Source organism: Oncorhynchus mykiss, chromosome 8 (genome assembly GCF_013265735.2).
Source record: "Oncorhynchus mykiss isolate Arlee chromosome 8, USDA_OmykA_1.1, whole genome shotgun sequence".
Taxonomy (NCBI): domain Eukaryota; kingdom Metazoa; phylum Chordata; class Actinopteri; order Salmoniformes; family Salmonidae; genus Oncorhynchus; species Oncorhynchus mykiss.
Window position 1 is genome coordinate 61,118,050 of NC_048572.1, and position 24,223 is coordinate 61,142,272.

At 44.2% G+C, this 24,223-nt stretch overlaps 1 protein-coding gene across 26 annotated transcripts; it reads right to left on the minus strand.

Annotated features, from left to right (window-relative positions):
- Positions 1-49: 49 nt before the first annotated feature.
- LOC110530271 (centrosome and spindle pole-associated protein 1) lies at positions 50-22,577 on the minus strand. Of its 26 annotated transcripts, none has more exons than XM_036985893.1 (29): positions 21,995-22,028; positions 21,156-21,259; positions 19,618-19,693; positions 18,882-18,985; positions 18,594-18,659; positions 16,629-16,993; positions 16,296-16,454; positions 15,716-15,807; positions 15,518-15,614; positions 14,891-15,220; positions 14,586-14,704; positions 14,171-14,309; positions 13,439-13,553; positions 13,313-13,351; positions 12,409-12,556; positions 12,102-12,236; positions 11,756-11,862; positions 11,389-11,538; positions 11,044-11,187; positions 10,749-10,865; positions 10,555-10,621; positions 10,337-10,463; positions 10,074-10,234; positions 9,642-9,782; positions 8,277-8,320; positions 8,091-8,151; positions 1,858-1,961; positions 1,418-1,559; positions 53-1,235 (listed from the first exon to the last, which is right to left on the minus strand). In XM_036985893.1, exons 4-29 carry the CDS (start codon positions 18,888-18,890, stop codon positions 1,015-1,017), a joined length of 3,399 nt encoding a protein of 1,132 aa, XP_036841788.1. In that variant the 5' UTR covers positions 18,891-18,985; positions 19,618-19,693; positions 21,156-21,259; positions 21,995-22,028; the 3' UTR covers positions 53-1,014. The 26 variants fall into 26 exon arrangements, with proteins under 26 accessions (XP_036841772.1, XP_036841773.1, XP_036841770.1 ...); XM_036985891.1 differs by lacking the exons at positions 21,156-21,259; positions 21,995-22,028 and adding exons at positions 20,261-20,347; positions 20,455-20,536 and having other exon boundaries at positions 19,618-19,854; XM_036985877.1 differs by lacking the exon at positions 19,618-19,693 and having other exon boundaries at positions 50-1,235; positions 13,439-13,550; positions 21,995-22,410.
- Between the last annotated feature and the right edge of the window lie 1,646 nt (positions 22,578-24,223).

A 24,223-nucleotide genomic window follows, 5' to 3' on the forward strand; every position in this document is an offset into this window, starting at 1 on the left:
AAAAAATAAAAATGACTGGAGTGGAATAGGTTTACAGGTGTTTTATGAGCCACTCTCCACTTAGCCACCTGTGAAATCAAGATGCACATTTGAGGATAATGTTTAGGTTAAAGTGTCTTGAGTGTCAGTTACATTGGGGAACGAGCTATACATACATTTTTGTTAGATCAACTCTGACTAATGAGAATACTGCATTGATATGCAATAGAAGTAACTTTGTTGACAGACGATTTTCAGGTACATCACTATGCTGTTACAAGAGACCCTATTTTCCTGAATGCAAATTTAAACAGCTATCAGGTGAACAGAATGAACAAAACTTTATCTAAAATAATTTAATTAGGTTGAAAATGAGGTCACAGTTTCACATATTTTAAAACATGCCATTAACACAATTTACATTAAAGGTAGTGCCATTATTATACAATGAATAAATATTAGTCTTTGGAACAGTTCAGGACATCAGGCTAAGGCAACCCTAGATCACTTTCTAATACGCCTTTCAGAGGATGGCAACAGGCAGGCTTAACTGATTTAACTAATCAACTTCAATAGTGCTTGACTGGAGAAAATGCCTGCACACACTGTCCTTATAGGAATGGAGTTGCCTACCATTCTCAGACAATCTGCATATTTTTCATGAAGGTACAATCTATGCGTTTTTCACAAGAAGCTTAATTCTGCATTGCAAATTAACAAGAGGCATTTTCAGAGGTAGACCATGATACAAAAGCAAAGGGCTAAGTTAGTCAACATCAATCTTGAAGCTAAAGCAGATGAGCCTTCTGTGTTGAGGAGATACTGTGTCTTCATGACCACTGACGTAGATGCATCAAGCCAAATGATGGCAGTGTATAAACGTAGGCCCCCTAAAACACTCGGTTGTACAGCTGATGTACAAAGCGTTTGACAACAGTTGCAATACAACTGAGTTTGTCTGCACAAAAATGTTTGTTATTATTTTTTGTGCAGAAAAACTGTAATATCAATAGTACAACCCGGGGGGGTGTAAGGTTAGCTATGATGGGTAGAGGGGCTTTCCCAGTCCTGGACGGCAGACTCTCTGCTGCTCAGCCTCTCCCCTTGGGGGGTCTGACCGGTCATTAAGCGCTTCAGAGTCTCTGAGGTGCCTGGTCTGATCCAGGGCTCCATGGCAACCATATCCACTGAGCCCCGGGGTTCTGGGGCACGAGGGGAAACCTGCGGAGACGCATCTTCATCGCTAGACAGGTCTGCTGGACAAGAGAACAACCGTGAAGAGATGCCTACAACCCATCCATCATCTTCTTCTTAATACTCATTCATAGAGATCTTCCAGGTAGATATAGATTGTTCAATTCTGGCACACTATGACAGCCTCTATGGTTCAATCTCTATGTAATCATTGCCATCTTCCAGGGCCAAGATCTTCACCCACCTGTTCCGCGGCTCATAGCCGGCAGCCTCTTGGTCCTATGGTGGTTATGCCCTCTGCCATGCTGCTCAGTGTTGAGACTGGTCTCTGACTGGTGGGAGTAGTTCTCTGGCTGGTCCACAGGCTCTCTGGTGCACACCCGTTCCTAAACAAGCCAGAGCACAAGATATGATGACGGTAGAGGAATATAGCATTTTCAATGGAGAGCTGCCACTGGCCTCTTCATTTAAGAAGTGAGGCCATATTCACAATGTAGGGATCAGGGGCTGTTTGTGTCAAGCGTCTCAGTGCGGAATTAGGATCAGTTTAGCCTTTTCGATCATGAAAGGTTTGCATGGACGGGGGAGGGGCCTGATCTGAGATCAGCCCGACTCCCCACAGACACTCGGAGAATATGGTCCCAGTCTCAAATAGTTCAGTTCAGACTCTGTCAGAGTACTTACATTGTGCAGGTCTGCCCTCTTGGCCAGCCGCCTCCTCTCCCTGGCTGAGATCTGGGGCTTCTGCTCAGGTGTGGGGGGCACTGGAAAGGTTTCCCTCATGGGATCTGGAGACAAATCACTTCTTAAATATACAGTACCAGTCAAAAGTTTGGACACACCTACTCATTCCAGGGTTTTTCTTACATTTTTACTATTTTCTACATTGTAGAATAATATTGAAGACCTCAAAACTATGAAATAACACACATGGAATCATGTAGTAACCCAAAAAGTGTTAAAACATATTTTGTATTTGTTTATTTCAGATTCTTTAAAGTAACTACCCTTTGCATTGATGCAATGTAGCCACACTTTGCACATTCAGATGTCATAAATCATCACTGCAGAGCTCTCCCTGTACGAAGCCGTGCCTTGATTGTATTGTACTGTTGATATCTGGAAATGTGCATGTACACCCTGGCCCATCTACTGTTGCTAGCCCCAATTCTGATTTCTGCTCTCGTAAAAGCCTGGGTTTTCTGCACGTTAACACTAGAAGCTTATTACCTACAACAGATCAATTGTAAGTGTGGGTTCACAGCTCCAATCCAGATGTGTTGGTCATTACTGAGACGTGGTTAAGAAAAAGAGTGTTTTGAATACTGATGTTAACCTTTCTTGTTATAACCTTTTTCGGCAAGACAGATCTTCCAAAGGTGGGGGAGTGGCAATCTTTATCAAGTGCTCAGTTGTCTCTACCAAGTCTGTCCGCAAACAATTTGATTTGCTGGTTTTAAGCATTAAACTTTCAGATAGCTCTTTGTTGATTGTTGCTGGGTGCTATCGTCCTCCATCAGCACCGGCCTGTAGCCTACCTGCCCAAATCTCTCTCCTGGCCCTTTATACTAAGTCTGAATTTGTCCTGCTAGGTGACCTAAACTGGGACATGCTTAAACCACCTGACCAAGTCCTAAAGCTTCCTCAGATTATCACCAATCCCACAAAGTATGACTCCAAACACACAGAAAAGCTTACTCTTCTTGATGTTATCCTCGCAAACAATCCTAATAGCGATCAGTCTGGTGTTTTCTGTGATGACCTTAGTGGTCACTGTTTTAAAGGCTGCTCAGTGAAATGACCTGTCCTGATTTGTCATAGACACTTGCTAAAAAACTTTAATGAGAAAGCCTTCCTTCATGAACTGGCCTCTGTAAAATGGTATTGAATCAGCTTGATCCCCTCTGTCGAAGACACTTGGACCTTCTTTTTTGATACACTGCTCAAAAAAAATAAAGGGAACACATCCTAGATCTGAATGAATGAAATATTCGTATTAAATATTTTTTTCTGTACATAGTTGAATGTGCTGACAAAAAAAAAAAAAAAAATCACACAAAAATGATCAATGGAAATCAAATGTATCAACCCATGGAGGTCTGGATTTGGAGTCACACTCAAAATTAAAGTGTAAAACCACACTACAGGCTGATCCAACTTTGATGTAATGTCCTTAAAACAAGTCAAAATGAGGCTCAGTAGTGTGTGTGGCCTCCACGTGCCTGTATGACCTCCCTACAACGCCTGGGCATGCTCCTGATGAGGTGGTGGATGGTCTCCTGAGGGATCTCCTCCCAGAGCTGGACTAAAGCATCCGCCAACTCCTGGACAGTCTGTGGTGCAACGTGGCGTTGGTGGATGGAGCGAGACATGATGTCCCAGATGTGCTCAATTGAATTCAGGTCTGGGGAACGGGCGGGCCAGTCCATAGATTCAATGCCTTCCTCTTGCAGGAACTGCTGACACACTCCAGCCACATGAGGTCTAGCATTGTCTTGCATTAGGAGGAACCCAGGGCCAACCGCACCAGCATATGGTCTCACAAGGGGTCTGAGGATCTCATCTCGGTACCTAATGGCAGTCAGGCTACCTCTGTTGAGCACATGGAGGGCTGTGCGGCCCCCCAAAGAAATGCCACCCCACACCATGACTGACCCACCGCCAAACCGGTCATGCTGGAGGATGTTGCAGGCAGCAGAACGTTCTCCACGGCGTCTCCAGACTCTGTCACGTGCTCAGTGTGAACCTGCTTTCATCTGTGAAGAGCACAGGGCACCAGTGGCGAATTTGCCAATCTTGGTGTTCTCTGGCAAATGCCAAACGTCCTGCACGGTGTTGGGCTGTAAGCACAACCCCCACCTGTGGACGTCGGGCCCTCATACCACCCTCATGGAGTCTGTTTCTGACCGTTTGAGCAGACACATGCACATTTGTGGCTTGCTGGAGGTCATTTTGCAGGGCTCTGGCAGTGCTCCTCCTTGCACAAAGGCGGGGATAGCGGTCCTGCTGCTGGGTTGTTGCCCTCCTACGGCCTCCTCCACATCTCCTGATGTACTGGCCTGTCTCCTGGTAGCGCCTCCATGCTCTGGACACTACACTGACAGACAGAGCAAACCTTCTTGCCACAGCTCGATGTGCCATCCTGGATGAGCTGCACTACCTGAGCCACTTGTGTGGGTTGTAGACTCCGTCTCATGCTACCACTAGAGTGAAAGCACCGCCAGCATTCAAAATTGACCAAAACATCAGCCAGGAAGCATAGGAACTGAGAAGTGGTCTGTGGTCACCCCCTGCAGAACCACTCCTTTATTGGGGGTGTCTTGCTAATTGCCTATAATTTCCACCTGTTGTCTATTCCATTTGCACAGCAGCATGTGAAATTTATTGTCAATCAGTGTTGCTTCCTAAGTGGACAGTTTGATTTCACAGAAGTGTGATTGACTTGGAGTTACATTGTGTTGTTTAAGTGTTCCCTTTATTTTTTTGAGCAGTGTATTTTCAGTGGTATTGTTAACAAACACACCCCCATAAAGAAAATGAGAATTAAAAACAGGTTTTGCAGAGTTACTCCACCTCAAGAATTGCATTTAGCGAAAGGCTCGGCACACTCAAGCTGACTGGCTATCATTCAGGCAAAGAAATAAGTGTACTCAGGCTATTCGGAAGGCCAAAGTTAGTTATTTTAAGGAGCAGTTCTCTCTCTGTGGGTCTAACCCAAAGAAGTTCTGGAAAACAGTTAAAGATCTGGAGAATAAACCCTCCTCCTCACAGCTGCCCATGTCCCTTAATGTTGTTGTGGTTGTTACTGACAAGAAGCACATGACTGTGCTCTTTAATCTCTCATTAGGTCAGGATTCCTATTTGACTCAGCCATGCCTCCTTGCCCATCCAACATTTCCTCATCTCCCACCCCTTCTAATGTGACTATCCCTGATGCTTCTCCCTCTTTTTTTCCCCCTGCCCCCATTGCTTGGAAGGCAGCCACAGTTCGTCCTTTATTTAAAGGGGGAGATCAAGCTGATCCTAACTGTTATAGGCCTATTTCTATTTTGCCCTGTTTATCAAAAGTGTTGGGAAAACTTGTCAATAATCATCTGAACTGGCTTTCTTGATGTCTATAGTATTCTCTCAGGTATGCAATCTGGTTTCCGCTCAGATTATGGATGTGTCACTGCAACCTAAAAGGTCCTCAATGATGTCACCATTGCCCTTGATTCTAAGCAATATTGTGCTGCTATTTTTATTGACAGACCATTCCATTCTTGTGGGCCGGCTAAGGAGTATTGGTGTCTGAGGGGTCTTTGGCCTGGTTTGCTAACTACATCTCGCAAAGTGTGCTGTGTATAAAGTCAGAAATCTTCTGTCTCAGCCACTGCCTGTCACCAAGGGAGTACCCAAAGGCTCAATCATAGGCAATCATCCATTTATATGCAGATGATACAGTCTTATACTCAGCTGGCCCCTCCCCAGATTGTGTTAAATGCTCTACAACAAAGCTTTCTGTGTGTCCAACCAGCTTTCTCTACCCTTAACCTAGTTCTGAACACCTCCAAAACAAAGTCATGTGGTTTGGTAAGAAGAATGCCCCTCTCCCCACAGGTGTGATTACTACCTCTGAGGGTTTAGAGCTTGAGGTAGTTACCTCATAAGTACTTGGGAGTATGGCTAGACGGTTCACTGTCCTTCTCTCAGCACATATCAAAGCTGCAGGCTAAAGTTAAATCTAGACTTGGTTTCTATCGTAATCGCTCCTCTTTTACCCCAGCAGCCAAATTAACCCTGATTCCGATGATCATCCTACCCATGCTAGATTACGGAGACATAATTTATAGATCGGAAGGTAAGGGTGCTCTCGAGCGGCTAGATGTTCTTTACCATTTGGCCATCTGATTTGCCACCAATGCTCCTTATAGGACACATCACTGCACTCTAACTCTCATCTCTGTATACCAGGCGCAAGACCCAATGGTTGATGCTTATTTATAAAACGCTCTTAGGCCTCACTCCCCCCTATCTGAGATATCTACTGCAGCCCTCATCCTCCACATACAACACCCGTTCTGCCAGTCACATTCTGTTAAAAGGTCCCCAAAGTACACACATCCCTGGGTCGCTCCTCTTTTAAGTTTGCTGCAGCTAGCGACTGGAACGAGCTGCAACAAACACTCAAACTGGACAGTTATCGCAATCTCTTCATTCAAAGACTAACCCTAACCATGGAAACTCTTACTGAGTTGTGGCTGCATTGTTGTCCCAACCTTCTTGACCTTTGTGCTGTTGACTGTGCCCAATGTTTGTACCATGTTTTGTGCTGCTACCATGTTGTGTTGTTGTCTTAGGTCTCTCTGTAGTGTTGTCTCTCTTGTTGTGATGAGTGTTTTGTCCTATATTGTATTTATATACATTTTTAAATCCCAGCCCCCATCCCCGCAGGAGGCCTTTTGCCTTTTGGTAGGCCGTCATTGTAAATAAGAATTTGTTAACTAACTAACTTGCCTGGTTAAATAAAAATGACAGCTTTGCACACTCTGGCATTCTCTAATCCAGCTTCATGAATTCAACGACCTGGAATGCATTTCAATTAACAGGTATTGCTTGTTCAAAGTTAACTTGTGGAATTTCTTCCCTTCTAAAATCAGTTGTGTTATGGCAACAACAGCTCAAATAAGCAAAGAGAAACGACAGTCCATCATTACTTTAAGACATGAAGGTCAGTCAATTTGGAAAAATGTGCAGTCACAAAAACCATCAAGTGCTAGGATGAAACTGGCTCTCATGAGGACCGCCACAGGAAAGGAAGACCCAGAGTTACCTCTGCTGCATAGGATAAGTTCATTAGAGTTACCAGCCTCAAATTGCAGCCCAAATAAATGCTTCAGAGTTCAAGTAACAGACACATATCAACTGTTCAGAGGAGACTGCGTGAATCAGGCCTTCATGGTCAAATTGCTGCAAAGAAACCACTACTAAAGGACAACAAAAAGAGACTTGCTTGGGCCAAGAAACACAAGCAATGGACATTAGACCAGTGGAAATCTTTCCATTGTTCTGATGAGTCCAAATTGGAGAATTTTGGTTCCAACCAGTGTCTTTGTGAGACGCAGGGTAGGTGAACAGATCTCCGCATGTGTGGTTCCCACCCTGAAGCATGGTGGGTGACACTGATTTATTTAGAATTCAAGGCACGTTTAACCAGCATGGCTACCACAGCATTCTGTAGCGATACACCATCCCATCTGGTTTGCGCTTAGTGGGACTATCATTTGTTTTTCAACAGGACAATGACCCAAAACACACCTCCAGGCTGTGCAAGGACTATTTAACCAAGGAGAGTGATGGAGTGCTGTATCAGATGACACGACCTCAACCCAATTGAGAGGGTTTGGGATGAGTTGGACCACAGAGTGAAGGAAAAGCAGCCACCAAGTGCTCAGCATCTATGGGAACTCCTTCAAGACATTCCTCATGAAGCTGGTTTAGAGAATGCCAAGAGTGTGCAAAGCTGTCATCAAGGCAAAGGGTGGCTACTCAGAAGAACCTACAAATATATTTAGATTTTTTTGGATACTCCATGATTCCATGTGTTATTTCATAGTGTTGATGTCTTCGCCATTATTCTACAATGTAGAGAATAGTAAAACCCTTGAATGAACAGGTGTCCCAACTTTTGACTGGTACTCAAGTCACTCTTTCCCTTACAAAAACTGGGGTGTGTCCCAAATGGCACCGTATTCCCTATATAGTGCACTACTTTTGACCAGAGCCCATAGGCTGCCTATAGGGCGCTCAGAGCCCATAGGCCGCCGGTCAAAAGCAGTGCACTATTTGGGAAATAGAGTGCACACCATGTATTATTCCCAACGCACGCACACCTTCCCTTACTACCCAGGGACAGTAGTGAACCACAAGGGGCCTACCAATGAAGGCACTGTCAGACTCCAACAGGGAACCTCTCATAGGATCCCCCACTGCATTCCTCTGGGGAGAACAGAGTGTACAGGCTTAGTGACACACACAGACAAGCTGTACTGTACAGCACAGCAAATAAACCACTGTACGTGGTTCAGTGCACTAGCTAAATGAACTGGTCAGTATAAACTCACCAAGTAATGGTCTTGTTGCTGGGGTGGTGCCAGGTCAAAACAATCTGTAAAATGCAAAGACAAATTATTTAAGCCCCTTACAACGCCTGATAAGTTAGTTATTGATAGAGCAGTCAACGGGTCGGTGATAAAATATTATTTAATAGTGAGTCTGCGGACAGTGAGTAGAGGTTGATATTGAGTCTGCGGACAGTGAGTAGAGGTTGATATTGAGTCTGCGGACAGTGAGTAGAGGTTGATATTGTGTCTGAGGACAGTGAGTAGAGGTTGATATTGAGTCTGCGGACAGTGAGAAGAGGTTTATATTGTGCCTGAGGACAGTGAGTAGAGGTTGATATTGAGTCTGCGGACAGTGAGAAGAGGTTTATATTGTGTCTGCGGACAGTGAGTAGAGGTTGATATTGAGTCTGCGGACAGTGAGTAGAGGTTGATATTGAGTCTAGACTGTGAGTAGAGGTTGATATGGTGTCTGAGGACTGTGAGTAGAGGTTGATATGGTGTCTGAGGACTGTGAGTAGAGGTTGATATGGTGTCTGAGGACAGTGAGTAGAGGTTGATATTGTGCCTGAGGACAGTGAGTAGAGGTTGATATTGTGCCTGAGGACAGTGAGTGGAGGTTGATATTGTGTCTGCGGACAGTGAGTAGAGGTTGATATTGTGTCTGCGGACAGTGAGTAGAGGTTGATATTGTGTCTGAGGACAGTGAGTAGAGGTTGATATTGTGTCTGAGGACAGTGAGTAGAGGTTGATATTGTGCCTGAGGACAGTGAGTAGAGGTTGATATTGAGTCTGAGGACAGTGAGTAGAGGTTGATATTGAGTCTAGATAGTGAGTAGAGGTTGATATTGTGTCTGCGGACAGTGAGTGGAGGTTGATATTGTGCCTGAGGACAGTGAGTAGAGGTTGATATTGTGCCTGAGGACAGTGAGTAGAGGTTGATATTGTGCCTGAGGACAGTGAGTAGAGGTTGATATTGTGCCTGAGGACAGTGAGTAGAGGTTGATATTGAGTCTGAGGACAGTGAGTAGAGGTTGATATTGAGTCTAGATAGTGAGTAGAGGTTGATATTGTGCCTGAGGACAGTGAGTGGAGGTTGATATTGTGTCTGCGGACAGTGAGTAGAGGTTGATATTGTGTCTGCGGACAGTGAGTAGAGGTTGATATTGTGTCTGAGGACAGTGAGTAGAGGTTGATATTGTGTCTGAGGACAGTGAGTAGAGGTTGATATTGTGTCTGTGGACAGTGAGTAGAGGTTGATATTGAATCTAGATAGTGAGTAGAGGTTGATATTGTGTCTGCGGACAGTGAGTAGGGTTGATATTGAGTCTGTAGACAGTGTGTGTGTTTGGTGATAATGCTGCTGACCGTCAACAGGTTCTCTCAGGCTGTTGATCCTGCGCTGCTGCACCCTGTAACCAGCCCGTCTCTGGATGTCCACCCTCTGTCCAGCTCTGTCCCTAGGGGGCTCACAGTAACCATGACCTTCCTCCTCTCTGGAATCAACATCTGCAGCACAAACAATGACTTCTCCATTCAATACTGAATGACATCACTGATCACCCTGGTAAAGAGTAGTGCACTAAAAAAGGAATGTGACAGGGAATCTACAAAACCCAGTTGCTGCATTTGTTTGATGAACACTGTGCTGTTAGATTTCATGTATAACAATCAGTGCCCTGAGTTATGTGCCAATGGCACCCTATTCCCTAGTGCACTTCTGATGAGACCCTACATAGGGAATAGGGTGCCATTTGGGACCGGACCAGTATTCATCAAACAATCGCTGTACTCCTTCACCTCTGTATCGGAGCTGTAGGGAGTCATGGATCCTATGCAGGGAGTTGGGCTCTGTGTTCCTGGAGGAGGGTCTCCTGACAGGGGCCTGCAGCCGCAGTCTGGCCATGTCAAACACATCCACCTGGGGCCTGTCCCTGAGCCTGGACACAGTATCGGTCAGCCTGGAGACATAGATAGGACACTACAACTAACACACAGCCTGGACCCTTGGCTTACTGAAGCCATGAGACCAACAGTGGAGGGCATCACCTCACCAGCCTTACCTATCACTCATAGGTGAGCCCAGCTCCTCCCACTCTGACTGCAGTAGCTGGACCTCCAGGCGTTTCTGCTCGCTACGCAGCTGTCTGCGCAGCACCGACAGTTCACTGATCACACCCCGCTGGTCTTCTGGCACGCACAGACAGACATCAGTATCTCAGAAGTAAAGAGAAAACAGTTTAACTACTATGTGTTGTATTATTGTGGGAGTCAGTGTTACCGGCAGCTCTCAGCTGGTTCCAGCGGGCTGGGACTGGAGGGGACTGGAGCCCTGATAGAGAATGCTCCTACAGGGGGAAGAGAGGAAGGAAGACCAGACCCAGTCATTCTCCACTAATCTCTCCTCACAGTCAAACTATTTCCCTCAACGGTAGTGTGGAAGAGGACATGCTGTGGGCTCTGGAAGTCACTCACAGACAGGGAGACGGCAGTAGAGCGACGGCTGTCCATGGACGGAGGTCTGGGGGTGTACTGGGGAGCCTGATACCTCTTCCGGAGGGTGGGGATGGGGGGAGACGGCTCCCTTGGTACCTAATAGACAGGCAACCACAATGTCATCACTCAACTCAGTTTCCCAGATTAAGTGGAGAGCTTTAGATGGAGATCATCCATTGAGCATGATTTCTAGTCGAGGAATAGGCTTTATGTGTACAGTAAACCGCTCCTCGATGTTCAGAGGGTCAAACGGAGCGTTTTCCAGTCAGCTCACCTCCTCTAGACGTGCTTGTCTCTCCTTCTCATACTGCTTCCTCAGGGCAGAGTTCTCCTTCTCCTCTGCCTCTTTCTTCTTCCTCTCCACCTCCTTCTTTCGCTCCTCAGCCAGACGGATCAGCTGCTCATTCTTGGCTTTTTGCTGGAGGGAGAAAAACCTTGCTCAGTCCTCTGAAATGTGTGTGTGTGTTACAATAAAGATTTCCTGAACTGAATGACTCATGTCACATGATATCATTCAGCTGATTGACATGTTACTCATACTAATAGCTAGAGTATTGCAGTGTAACCTAACGCTACAGCTCCCTTAGTGAACCCAAGCCCTGGTCCAGTTAATACTGACCTCCATCTCCTTGCGCTTCTTCCTGTCCTGTTCTTCTTCATACTCTCTCTGGATGCGTTCCCTCTGCTCAAACAGCCTCTTCTCCTCCTTCTCCTCCTCCAGCCTCTGGCTCTCTCGCTCCTCCGCCTCCTTCTTCCGCTTCTCTTCAATCTAGGCAGCAGGACAGACAACCAGGGTAATCACTGTGTGTACGTGTATCCAATCACATACCTTAGCTGACTAAGGTAAACCAAACCATCAATGCGCATCAGTACAACATTGTTATTTAAGCTCCGCAATACGCTTTTTTACGTGACTTCGTGAATTTCAGCTGATGATGTGAAAAGACTATTTTAGCCACACAGTGCCGAGGCGGGACACCCAGTACCTGTTGTTTGAGGTAAGCCTTGTGCTTGTCCTGTTCGTGGACTTGCTGTGGTGTGGGCCGGTTACCAAAAACACTGCCTCTGGCAAACAAAGGAGCCTGAACAAAACCTGTTGACAGAAACCCACCAGACAAAATAACATGTTAGCTGAGCCTGACACAGCGAGCTGGACAGGTTGTCAGGGTGCCACTACCACTTTGGGTTGTGTCCTAAATGGCCAATAGGGCTCTGGTCGGAAGTAGTGAACTATGTACGGAATAGGATGACATTTGGGACACACCCTTCCTCTCTGTCCTGTTGCATATGCCTTATAGAGAATCACATCAATGTGAAAGCCCCTGTATCTACCTGAGACTCTGTGGGTGGAGGGAGGTCTGGTGTCCTCCTCTCGGAGTACTGTCATGGTGGCTGTCGCCATCTTCTGCCATGTCTCAGGGTTGATGTAGGCCTCCTCATTATGCTTGTGCATCTGGTGCAGATCGGCTGGTGACAATTCACATGATTATGATTAGTAATAATCTTTACGAAGGTTTTAAATATTACACATTCTTCCCTCTGCGCTCAGTCTCCAAACGTATGTCTACTGAAAGGTGAGAAAACACAGAGAATATGAGGGCCATAGTGTGGAGGGAGAGAAGTCGCAGAGGGAACGTACTGATGAGGTTGCCCCTGCTGTCTCTGAGGGGTGCTCCTCCTCCCCCTCTCCCCCAGGGGTCGTGGTTCTTCATGTCGGCCTCCAGCTTGGCCTCGTACCGATCCCTCTCCTCCCTGTCCAGCCTCCGCCGCTCCTGTCTATCCTGGATCTGCAGTCAGGTTTGGATGGAACACTTTCATTAGAATACCAATTATCCAAAAATGAAGTTCCCCTCACAGGACAAATAAAGTTATTCAATTCTGTACAACCCAGATGTGCTTTTGTCTTCACTGGTCATGTAAAGAGGACAATAGAGAAGAGTGCAATGGTATATTGATAGGCATAGCTATTGGTAAATTGCTGTGAGAATGTCTGAGGGAATGGGTTCAGAAAAACAAAATTAAAATCTGATTCTACAACACATCTACATGTAACTGTCAAAATAAACATCTTAATAGGGGGTTGGGCCACCACGACCCAGAACAGCTTCAATGCACCTTGGCATAGATTCTACTAGTTTCTGGAACTCTATTGGAGGGATGCGACTCCATTCTTCCATGAGAAAATCCATCATTTGGTGTTTTGTTGATGGTGATGGAAAACGCTGCGTCTCAGGCAGCGCTCCAGAATCTCCTATAAGTGTTCAATTGGGTTGAGATCTGGTGACAGACGGCCATGGCATATGGTTTATATCATTCTAAGGCTCATCAAACCATTCAGTGACCACTAGTGCCCTGTGGATGGTGGCGGGGTCATAGCCATGGTAGCCAAAATAATGGCCTGACCAGCATTTTTATTCATGATGGAATGTTAATTGCTTAATTACCCCAGAACCACACCTATGTAGAAGCACCTGCTTTAAACATGCTTTGTATCCCTCATTTACTCATGTGCATGAATTATTATGGCAGGACTTACATGTTACCTGGCAAAAAAGCTGACTGCTCCCTTTCCTGGTGTCTCCCTGCCGAAATAACACACTGTGACGAAATGCATGCAAGCATTGAGGAGAAAGACACTGCTGCCTTGCACAATCACATTCAAAATGTACCTGTTGTCTCAGTGCCTCCTTGTAACTTAACACACACTGTTTAGATGGCTTGATCTGCTCGGCAGGAAATCCTCCAATCCCTGAACCCATGATAGCAGCGTCACTGGCAGGTCTGCTGAAAGATTCAATATTCACACATGTGTTCACTACTATGAAATACGTCTATGTAACAATTTGAAATGATCAATATTATGCAAAAAGGTATGGCAAACGGGAGGTACACAATTGATGCGGTTTGTCACATTTCACGCATTGATGCAATTCTATCACTGAGAAAGATGTTCCGATTGTCAGAAGAGAATGGAGAGAGAGAGAGAGAGAGAGAGAGAGGACAGTTATTGGGAGAAAGATGGCAGATGTAAGGGAGAAGGGAGAGCTCAGAGCTATCCAGAGCAGACCAGTGCAGGCTGCAGTCGTCACTCAGTAGGGAGGGAACAACAGTCCTGTCTGTCCAGACGGCCAGTGAGCATGACCTTCTCAGAAGTCCAACACAGGGCACAAATAAGGTATTTTAGAGGTGGTGCCCCCTATTGGTGAATAGAGAATACTACTCACCATCTGAAGAGACTAGCATCCTGTCCAGGGGGTAATTGTACATCAAGCTGCCTCATACTACAGAAACAGGAGATAGGCTCCTGCCCTATGGGCCACTTTGGCTCAGACAAGGCATACTTACTGAAGAGTGGATTTTGAAGGGAAGAGACAGGATAAGATGACTAGTAAGGTACTTACTGTGGAGGGGGCTCTGGATGGCTGCTCCCACTGTGCTGACTGGGAGGGCTGTGCTGTGCCTGGCTGGGGTGAGGCCCTGGAGGAGGGAGGCTCAGGTAGGACACAGGCTGCCCCCCTCCTGTCAGCAGGATCTGACCATCTAACATAGAAGCACCAAACACTAATGAACATACTTTCAGTCAAACCAATGTACACCTCTTTCTAAGTGTATAGCAACATGACATGGGCTCATTTCCTAGCTAACACACATGAAATATGTAACCCAATAAATATTATAATACCACAAAACACAAATTAGGCTAGATCATAGAACATACGCTTTCACTCCAAATCAATCTATTTTTTTTTACTAGTATTTAACCATTTGAATCTACTGATGTAGCTTGAATATTTAACTTAGACTGGTGGTGCTTACAGTTGGCCGGGTTAGGGTCCAGTGGATTCCTTGCTCCATGGTAGAGGTAGACCTTGTCATAGGGACTTCTATGTGCATCTGCCAATGTGGATGGTGGATGAGGAAGGAAACCTGGAATCCTGAAACAGAAATTCTAAATCATACAGCAATGTTTAATTTTGTCAAACAATCTAGTGAATGTATCAGATTGAATAGATGTGGTGTGTATCCCAAATGGCACCCTATTTCCTATATAGTGCACCACTTTTGACCAGAGCCCTGGGTGCCATTTAGGATGCAGATGAGGATTACTGCTTCTTCGCTACCTGGGGGTGTCCATGTTCCTGTGAATGGCCTGGCTGTAAGGGGAGATGCCTCTACTGCTGAGGCCCAGGGCATGGCTGTACTCCAGCAGGGGGGACTGGAAGGCCACGCGGGGCTGCTCAGGGGGAAGCCTCTCTCGGCTCTCCTCACTGGGTCTCCCATTTAACTCATCACCTGGTACGTCCACACCTTGGCCTGGTGGGTAAAAGCTGTCATTTCTCTTTCTGGCATGGTCGCCACCATTCACTGCCCCAAGCGGTTTGATCCAATCTGCCTGTTTCTCCGGGTCAGTCGACCTTGTCACAGCAACTCTGAGCTCCAAATCCTTCTCTCTAATAAGACAAAGAACAGACTGTTCATGAGGTTCTCCCCACTAGTAAGCAGCAGTAATTTGGATCTTGTCCAATTGTTAGGCAAAAGATCTGATCAAATTGGTCAAAAGACCAATTAGTGGCAAAAGATCAGAATTTGGCTGCCTGTGTAAACGCAGCCTTATAAACAAATCTACCTCATGACTACAATGCTGCTAAAATTAGTCTATGTAGACCCTGTAGCTCATCTCACTAAGATGGATAATGTAAGGCTTTCTTCTTCACATACAGCAGGATCAGACAAACATGAACAACCACCTTTTCTTATTCCTCTGCTGTTCAGCTATCTGCTCCTGCAGCTCCTGCCTGTACCTCTCCTTCCTTCTCTGCAAGGCAGCATCTGCATCTGCAGCCCCTGTCAGACATGCCATATCACCACATTTTTTGAGAAATGTCAACAAATGATCTAATGTAGTTAACCTTAGTTAAGAAAAATCTGAACAGAATTGGTCTTACCAATCATTAGTCCGGTAGCAAACTCGGGCTCGTCCTTCTTGGTAGAGGATCTGGATCTTCCATTGGGTTTCATCCCTGCTGGTACCTGCAGCCTGGCAGATAGGACGTCAATAAGCACTCACAGTACACTTACACTTTACAGATAGAAAAATACTGAGCGATAAGTGTCTGTGTTTTAGTGAAAGTGTGGTTTTTTGGTCTGATTCTAGGCTGGTTTGGGGATTTCATATGATTTTATTGTATGAGAGGATTCTAAATCTCTACGAATAGCTGGCACAAGAACCTTGAACAAGCCATGATCCAGGCACAACAGATGACAGTATGACATCAGCCCCATTTCATTTGTACTTTTCCTCCCAATGTCCCTGACAAAGGAAAATTAAAACTTTAATCCAGATTAGATTAAATATTTCTGCAGTTGTTCACAGAAATGTACATTACTGTACAGAAAATGCACTGCGTTAAAAATCCACAACAGAAAAGAGAGCCATGACAATACAATCGTGTTCACTTGTACCAAATTGGCATTACCACAATCATTTAGAAATGTATGTTATTCAATATGAATAGTTTGACGTACTTGGCTTTGGGGGTTAGAGATGATGTCCCCCAGCGTGCCTCTAAGTAATCCTCATCGGGAACAACAGACCCGTTAGTCTCCTTCCTGTCTGCATAATGACGCGTCTCTGTGTAGTCGTCAGGCAGCTCAACTCTCCTGTCCCTGAGCCTTGATATGTCCCTGCGCAAAAGAGGAAGGTTAACAATACTTTTTCAAACATAGACCTAGAGTCAAGCATTTAGCGAAGACCATTTCAGCAGAGACAATTAACCCATTACATAGCTAACATCTGAATCCATTACAGGTAAGTGCAACATCATGCTTTGTATCACAAAGGGAGTTTTTTAAGAACACCTGAAGTCCGTTTTGTAGTGTCTTCTTAGCCGCCTCCTCTCTTCTCCTCTCTCAGACCCCGTCTGTCTGAGCCGCCTCCTCTCCATAAGATCCAGATCTTCCTCTGTGAGGTCCTCCTCAGAGTCATAGTCCACTCTCACCAGCCTGGCCTTCTCTCTAGGAAGGAGCAGCTCATCCTCAGGCCTCAGGCCCTCCTTCACACTGCCCTCCACCAGGAAGTGTCCTCCCCTGTGCAGCCCCCTCTTGCCTTCAGTCAGCGTGGCTGTCTCTCTCCTAGAGGGGACCCTCTTAGGGTGCACCGGGGGTCTGGGGCTGCAGTGAACATCAGGGAGGTCTGGAGGAACTCTGAGAAAGGCAATCTGCTCCTGTATGTATGAGGGGGAAAGGACAAGTTTAAGATCAACTTCTGGTTCCAAGCACCCTTTTTACGTTTTTTTACAGAAGAAGATTTTAGCAAATTCTCTTAATTTACTGAGACTTGTTTTACCAGCCCTTTTGTAATAATATACACTCAGTATACCAAACATGATATTGAGTTGCACAGCTCCCCTCTCGCCATGGACTCTACAAGGTGTTGAAAGCGTTCTACAGGGATGCTAGCCCATGTTGACTCCAATGCTTCCCACAGTTGTGTCAAGTTGGCTGGATGTCCATTGGGTAGTGGACCATTCTTGAAACACATGGGAAACTGTTGAGCTTGAAAAAAAAAAACAGCAGCGTTGCAGTTCTTGACACAAACCGGTGCACCTGGCCTAACACCTACTACCGTACCATGTTCAAAGGCACTTAATTTTTGGGGGCTTGTCCATTCACCCTCTGAATGGCACACATACACAATCCATGTCTCAATGGTCTCGAAGCTTAAAAATCCTTCTTTAAGCTATCTTCACCCCTTCATGAACTCCCTGTTCACTCATGACTGCACGGCCAAGCACAACTCCAACACTATCATTAAGTTTGCTGATGACACAACAGTGGTAGGCCTGATGACCGACAACGATGAGACAGCCTATAGGGAGGGGGTCAGAGACCTGGCAGTGTGGTGCCAGGACGACAACCTCTCCCTCAACGTGATCACGACAAAGGGGATGATTGTGGATTACAGGAAAAGGAGGGCCGAGCACGTCCCCATTCTAATCGCCGGGGCTGTAACGGAGCAGGTTGAGAGCTTCAAGTTCCTTGGTGTCCACATCACCAATCAACTAACATGGTCCAAGCACATCAAGACAGTTGTGAAGAGGGCACGGCAAAACCTATTCCCCTCAGGAGACTGAAAAGATTTGGCATGGGTCCTCAGATCCTCAAAAGGTTTTACAGCTGCACCATCGAGAGCATCCTGATGGGTTGCATCACTGCCTGGTATGGCAACTGCTCAGCGCCAACCGAAAGGCACAATAGAGGGGTAGTGAGTACGGCCCAGTACATCACCGGGGCTAAGCTTCCTGCCATCCAGGACCTCTATACCAGGCGGTGGCCCTAAAAAATGGTCAAAGACTCTAGCCACCCTAGTCATAGACTGTTCTCTCTGCTACCGCATGGCAAGAGTTACCGGAGCGCCAAGTCTAGGTCCCAGGGGCTTCTAAACAGCTTCTACTCCCAAGTCATAAGACTCCTGAACAGCTAATCAAATGGCTAAGCAGACTATTTGACTATTTTTAGTCTCCTGAGGGGGAAAAGCTGTTGTCGTGCCGTCTTCACGACTGTCTTGGTGTGTTTGGATCATGATAGTTTGTTGGTGATGTGGACACCAAGGAACTTAAAACTCTCGATGTGAATGGGGGTGTGTTCGGCCTTCCTTTTCCTGTAGGCCACAATCATCTCCTTTGTCTTGCTCACGTTGAGAGAGTGGTTGTTGTTTTGTATACCAAGTGTATATATAAATTTGGCTATTTGGAATGAATTAAGAGGCCTCAGTTGACAGAGCTTGATATAAAAATAGGCTACACATAGCACTTCTTAGGTTACCTTAGCAGCTCTCCTCTCACCAAGGGGAAGGGGTGGGCCTGGTTCAGCAGCATTCACACTTTTTTTCTATAATTAAGGGCCAAATTGGCCAAATCAGCCCAAAGCAGAGATCATTGTTTAAAAATATATACATTTGGTAGAAGACTGCACTGACTCCTTGCACTCGTACCATTCCAGTGCTCTTGTTTATCACACACAAGTAAATATTATGGCCCATGTATGCATGTTGACAGGTTACACATTTGTAAGTAACAACTATATAACTTTTGGCATTGGTAATATTATTACCTGAGCCATGAAGTGTCTGTAGTCCAGACGGAGCTCTTGATGTAACTTCTGTTTCTTCCTCTCATAGTCTCTACCCAAAGGTAAACTTAGACAACAACTCTCCTCTGAAAAACAGAATGGTATACATGAAATAAAAGACTTCCCATTGGTCAGGATCTAGATCTACCACAAAGTATCTTACAAATTGGGTTCATAACTTTATGAAAACCTGCTTTTCCCATGACAGACTGACCGAGTGAATCCAGGTGAAAACTATGATCCCTTATTGTCACTTGTTAAATCCACTTCAATGAGTGTGGCTGAAGGTGAGGAGACAAGGCTTAAAAATCCTTCTTTGACCTGAGACATTTGAGACATGGATTTGTATGTGTGCCATTCAGAGGGTGAATGGCCAAGACAAAAATATTTAAGTGGCTTTGAATGGGGTATGGTAGTAGGTGCCAGGTGCACTGGTTTGTGTCAATAACTGCAACCCTGTCTGTTTTTTTATTCTCAACAGTTTCCTGTGTCTATCAAGAATGGTCTACTACCCAAAGGACATCCAGCCAACTTGACACAACTGTGGGAAGCATTGGAGTCAACATGGGCCAGCTTCCCTGTGGAATGCTTGACACCTTGTAGAGTCCATGGCCCGACAAATCAAGGCTGGTCTGAGTACAAAAGGAGGGGGTGGGGGAATGCAACTCAATATTAGGAAGGTGTTCTTAATGTTTTGTACACTCAGTGTATACTGTACCTTTCCCTTGTGCTGTGAACTTAAATGGAGGGATATTTTCCTTGAGTGTGTGGTCATAGGTCTTGTGATTTTTTGTCTGTTGATCCAGCCACAGGTCAGAAAATTGCAATAATTTGCTCAGCTGTCACCAAACACAAAGTAGCATGCGTTTCACCCATGTCCAAGTGAATCATTCCACCTCAAAAAGCACAAGAAAGAGGTTTGACACCACCATCTCAGATTGTTCTGAAATAATTTCTGTCAACAGAAAAATACAAGTTTAGCATTCCTACAACATTAATTTGTTGAAATATAAATGAATATCTGCTAAATTAAGCTAATTGATTGCACCCAAATTGTCAATTTATAGGTGCTATATTTAACAACATTATATGAATCCTAACATCTGATGAGTTAGACATGAGAAATAAAAATAAATAAATAAATAAATCCAAAAAAATGGTCCCCCCCAAAAATGTCTCGCCTATTCAAAGAAATTGGTTATTGAAGTTGTTGGGTTTATGTCCCATCCTAAATCCTGATCTGACCAATAGGTGGTGCTGTTCCTGCTATTAGGTGATTAGATTTTTTTTGTTTAAGAATCCCCCATCATTATAAAGGGATAGTTCACCCAATTAAAAAAATTACACATTGGTTTTCTTACCTTGTAAGCAGTCTATGGACCAGAGGGCTATCCTCCGAAGCAAGTTTGAGCAGTTCGAGAGGTAACTTTGATCAACTGAGTTTAACTCTGTATAACCGGTAAAAAGAAAGGGGCACACCTTTTAGCAAGGTACATTTCTATGGCAACAAATCCTTCAGAACTAACCTGCTCCGGGGTTGGCTAACTCCACTTACCCTGAATGAAATGACTGAGCCACGAGTTGAGGACCAATTAAATCAGATTCCCTTCCTGCTGCAAAGATTATGTCATCATTCCCTTCATTTGCAGAAGATGATTGATTAAATATTTTATTAATCCAATTTGTTGCGTGTAAAAAAAATAGTAATGTTAAAATATATCACATTACACATTTAGTAATGAGAGAATGCATTTTACACTTCACAGTCAATTTTGTAGAACTTATTGATAGAAAGGTGTTTTTGGTTGAGCATTGATAAGCACACCAAAGTCTGCATTAACATTAATAAAGACAACACTTCTAAGCCCATTTCACACCATAGCCTACTGAATTCGCAAGCTTTCTTTTCTTTCATTTTGACTTCGGCACAAATTCAAATGTGGCACCGACTCACCTGTGGATTGATGTTTCAGCATTGTCTCAATGAAGAGTTCTGCGTTCGACTAGTCATGTGCGGCATGCATGCACATTTACAAGCTTGCTAAAGTTAGCGGCAGACAGACAAGCAATCTATTATTTAATTTCTCAGCGATCAAATTATTTTCAACAAAATAATGCATATCTTATTTGTTTCTAACTACAAAAACGATTTCAGAACAATCTGAGATGATGGGTGTCATGGCTTGCTGAAATGACATGGAACGACCCAAGTTCAGCATTCTATCACCACAGTAAAAAATAAACACGGAAACACACCCTTATTTCCAGGTAAGGTGGATTTTGTATCCTCTACTCTGGCCTTCTGTTGCTGGATGAATTTCTTAAGTTCATTATCCATCTCCATTTATAATGCAGGCTCACTGTGAAAGTGACAGTGACAAAATTAAACAATGTCTAATAATACAGCTCAAATGTACTTGCAAACAGTATAACATTTACATTCTAGCCATTTAAGAACTTCTGGGTGAGAATATAATGTTACCTAGCTAGTAAATAGTAACGTCAATGAAATAGTTAAATAGTGATGATGTTTACGTTAGTAAGCAATGTCATGAATTGTAAACATTTAGCTAGGTAGCTAACGTTAGCTAGTAGCAGCATTTTGGACTCGACAAAACAGCCTCAACAAGTCTAGGATTAACTACAGACAGTTTAACTTTGGTCATATTTCCCTAAATGTATCTAGTTATGCTGTTGTAATATCATCTGATCATATTACTGGCAAAGCATGATAGCTATCTTACTACCCAGCTCGCCAGAAATGGCCCGCTGTCTCTTTAATTTCGGTTGTCAAGCAACCACTGAACACAAAAATAATCTTAGCTATGTAACGTTACCTAGCTAGCATTTAGGCCATATCTTACCTAGCAAACAAGCAAGCTACGTAAATGATGTTACACGAATTGGTTAGAATTTTTATAAACTAAATTAGCGAACGTTAGTTCGTTGTCTATAGTTAACGTTAACCTGATGTGTAAGCCAGCTAAAGTTAGCTAGCTAAAACAAATCAACGACAAATGCATGCGAGACAGGCATAGATGGAAGCCTGTTGCGGAGTTGGTTTTCTATATTAAAATGGCATAAACAGTACTCACCATTTGTACAACCAAGATAGCTACTGGACTTGCGAACTTTTGCTACTCAGTTAGCTACCTTAAACTACAAGGCCACAGCTGCCAACTAAGTAGCAACAGCCAGGTAGCTACAGTAGCACGTTAGCACCGTAAATTTAGCTCGCCAGCACCACTCTTCTAAAATATGAATTGTTTAGATCTGCCAGATTCCTTCCAAGTGCAAGTGCGCACTTTGCGGTCTTTAGTTTTCACCAGTACTGGTTCTTTCATAGAGAACTGATGGTCCTAAATATTCTTCAATATTTTCAGAGTATCTTGTCAGCAGCACTGCAAGTACTAACCAGCAGCACTGCAAGTGCCATGGAAAAAAGTATTAACTTGACAAGGTGGTGTTCTGCGCGATCTAGCGCCCCCGCTATCAATCAATTTGACAAATGCACCCCTCAGCATAGGTTGCTGTGCAGTGATACACCGCTTACCATTCATTTCAATGAAAGCAAAGCGGTGAGCAGTGGAGAGGGCGGGTGACCTTTGGGAGGTGCGAAAGTTGCGTGGGAGTGGGTGAAAAAGATAACGTTTTCCCAACTTTATGCAAATCACCAGCGGTGACCGCTGGGCGATGACCAATCAGAGTGGTTCCCAGAAGAATTTGACGCTGTGCGACCCAATGATTGGAGACTTTCTTCAGGGAAAATGGCTGACAGAAATACTGGGATGGAAGCAAACGTCAGTGATTATAACGTCATAACAAATCATGCAAAAATGTAAAGTTGACAGAAATATGTTAGTTAATGTAGAGACAAACGAGTATGCATATTTATAATCATTAAGTTAATTTACGAAAATCTCGATTTAGCAAGCTAGCTGACTAGCTTTATGGGTGTATTGACATGAGTCTGAAATTGTAATTCTGGTTCTTTAATGTTTTAGGGACTCCTGAAACAACCAGCAAACCAGGGTGTCATCTTGTGAAACAATGGATGTAATAATCTAGCTAGCTAAAGCATTTACTGCAAATTGAATGTACAATTTTGTAAGCTTGCCTTGCTGATATTTTCCATGCATTGCAGATAGATGAAATAATGTAGATAGCTATGTTCTTGCTTATTGTGCAGTGGAGTATAAAAATGCCTGTATGCCTATGGGTGTGTAGCTAGCTATCTAGCCGATCTGTGTATGGACACAAACGTTTGGTATACATATTAGTTCAGAACCTAGCCATGAACCTCAGCTATCATAGCTAGTTGTGTCAACTTCAAAACAGTCTGAATGACATTAATGAAGCCTATGGATTGAGTAGAATATAATATAACTTTGTGCCAAGGATGCAAGTCGTATACATGTAGTTATTACCATACATGAGATCCCACATCGTAGCCTGTACATTTAATATATTCACTGAAAATGTACTCTACCTTGGCAAATAAAGGTGCAGTTCAGGTATGAATGTCTGATTATTTTTGTCATATCCAATACCAGGAGTATCAAATTCCAGTCTTTGAATGATTACAATTATACACTTCAACAGTGTTGAAATCTTGGTCCTTGGTTCATCTCAATATCTAATGCCCTTCATCTGTATTGATCTGATAAACACAGGATAGGTGTAGTATTTCATCAAATGTCATATAAATACAAGTTCAATCTATACTTCACTGCACATCTGTTGTGCATTGTAAAAACAGGAAGAAAGAGCTGGTGGCGAGAGAGGTGTAAAAGACAGAAAGGGAAAGAGGTAAGAACATAGGAGCAGGGAAGGCAGCATATGATTAACGAATCACAGTGCTACCCAAATATTCTCTCAGTTTATCACAATTACATAATAGTGTTTCATCGGCCCGAAGGTTATCTTAAAAGCGGGTGAGGGCGATGATGGGACTGGGGGGTTGGCATCCTCTTTCACATCAAAACATATCTGCAGACAAGAGACAGATGTAGAGAGATAGCATGTTTAAGCCTGGTTTTATTTATTATTATTACATTGTTAGTCATCATAATAATCATGAGGTGAAATGCAAAACTGACCTTGGATTATTAACTCTGGGACTACTGCATCTCAGTGTAAAGCATCTTTTTAATAATACTTCCTGTTGACCTGACCAAGTGACCTCTCACCACTGATCATGCTGTGCCCTATATGTAGCCAGTTCAGATGCAGGAGGGGTTCACTGACACAGCTGATATAACCTAGAGGATTTAGGCAGAAGAGGAGAGAGGGATGAAGTGAAGAAGAGAGACTTATTGAGAAAA

What these genes read in the sequence shown, in the direction of transcription:
- LOC110530271 (XM_036985875.1), bottom strand. Translation starts at nt 21,243, where the DNA reads ATGGAGATGGATAATGAACTTAAGAAATTCATCCAGCAACAGAAGGCC. An exon ending in AGGAACATGGACACCCCCAG is followed by an intron (nt 14,705 to 14,890) that starts GTAGCGAAGAAG and finishes TTTCTGTTTCAG; the next exon opens with GATTCCAGGTTTCCTTCCTC. An exon ending in AGCAACAAGACCATTACTTG is followed by an intron (nt 8,152 to 8,276) that starts GTGAGTTTATAC and finishes TGTTCTCCCCAG; the next exon opens with AGGAATGCAGTGGGGGATCC.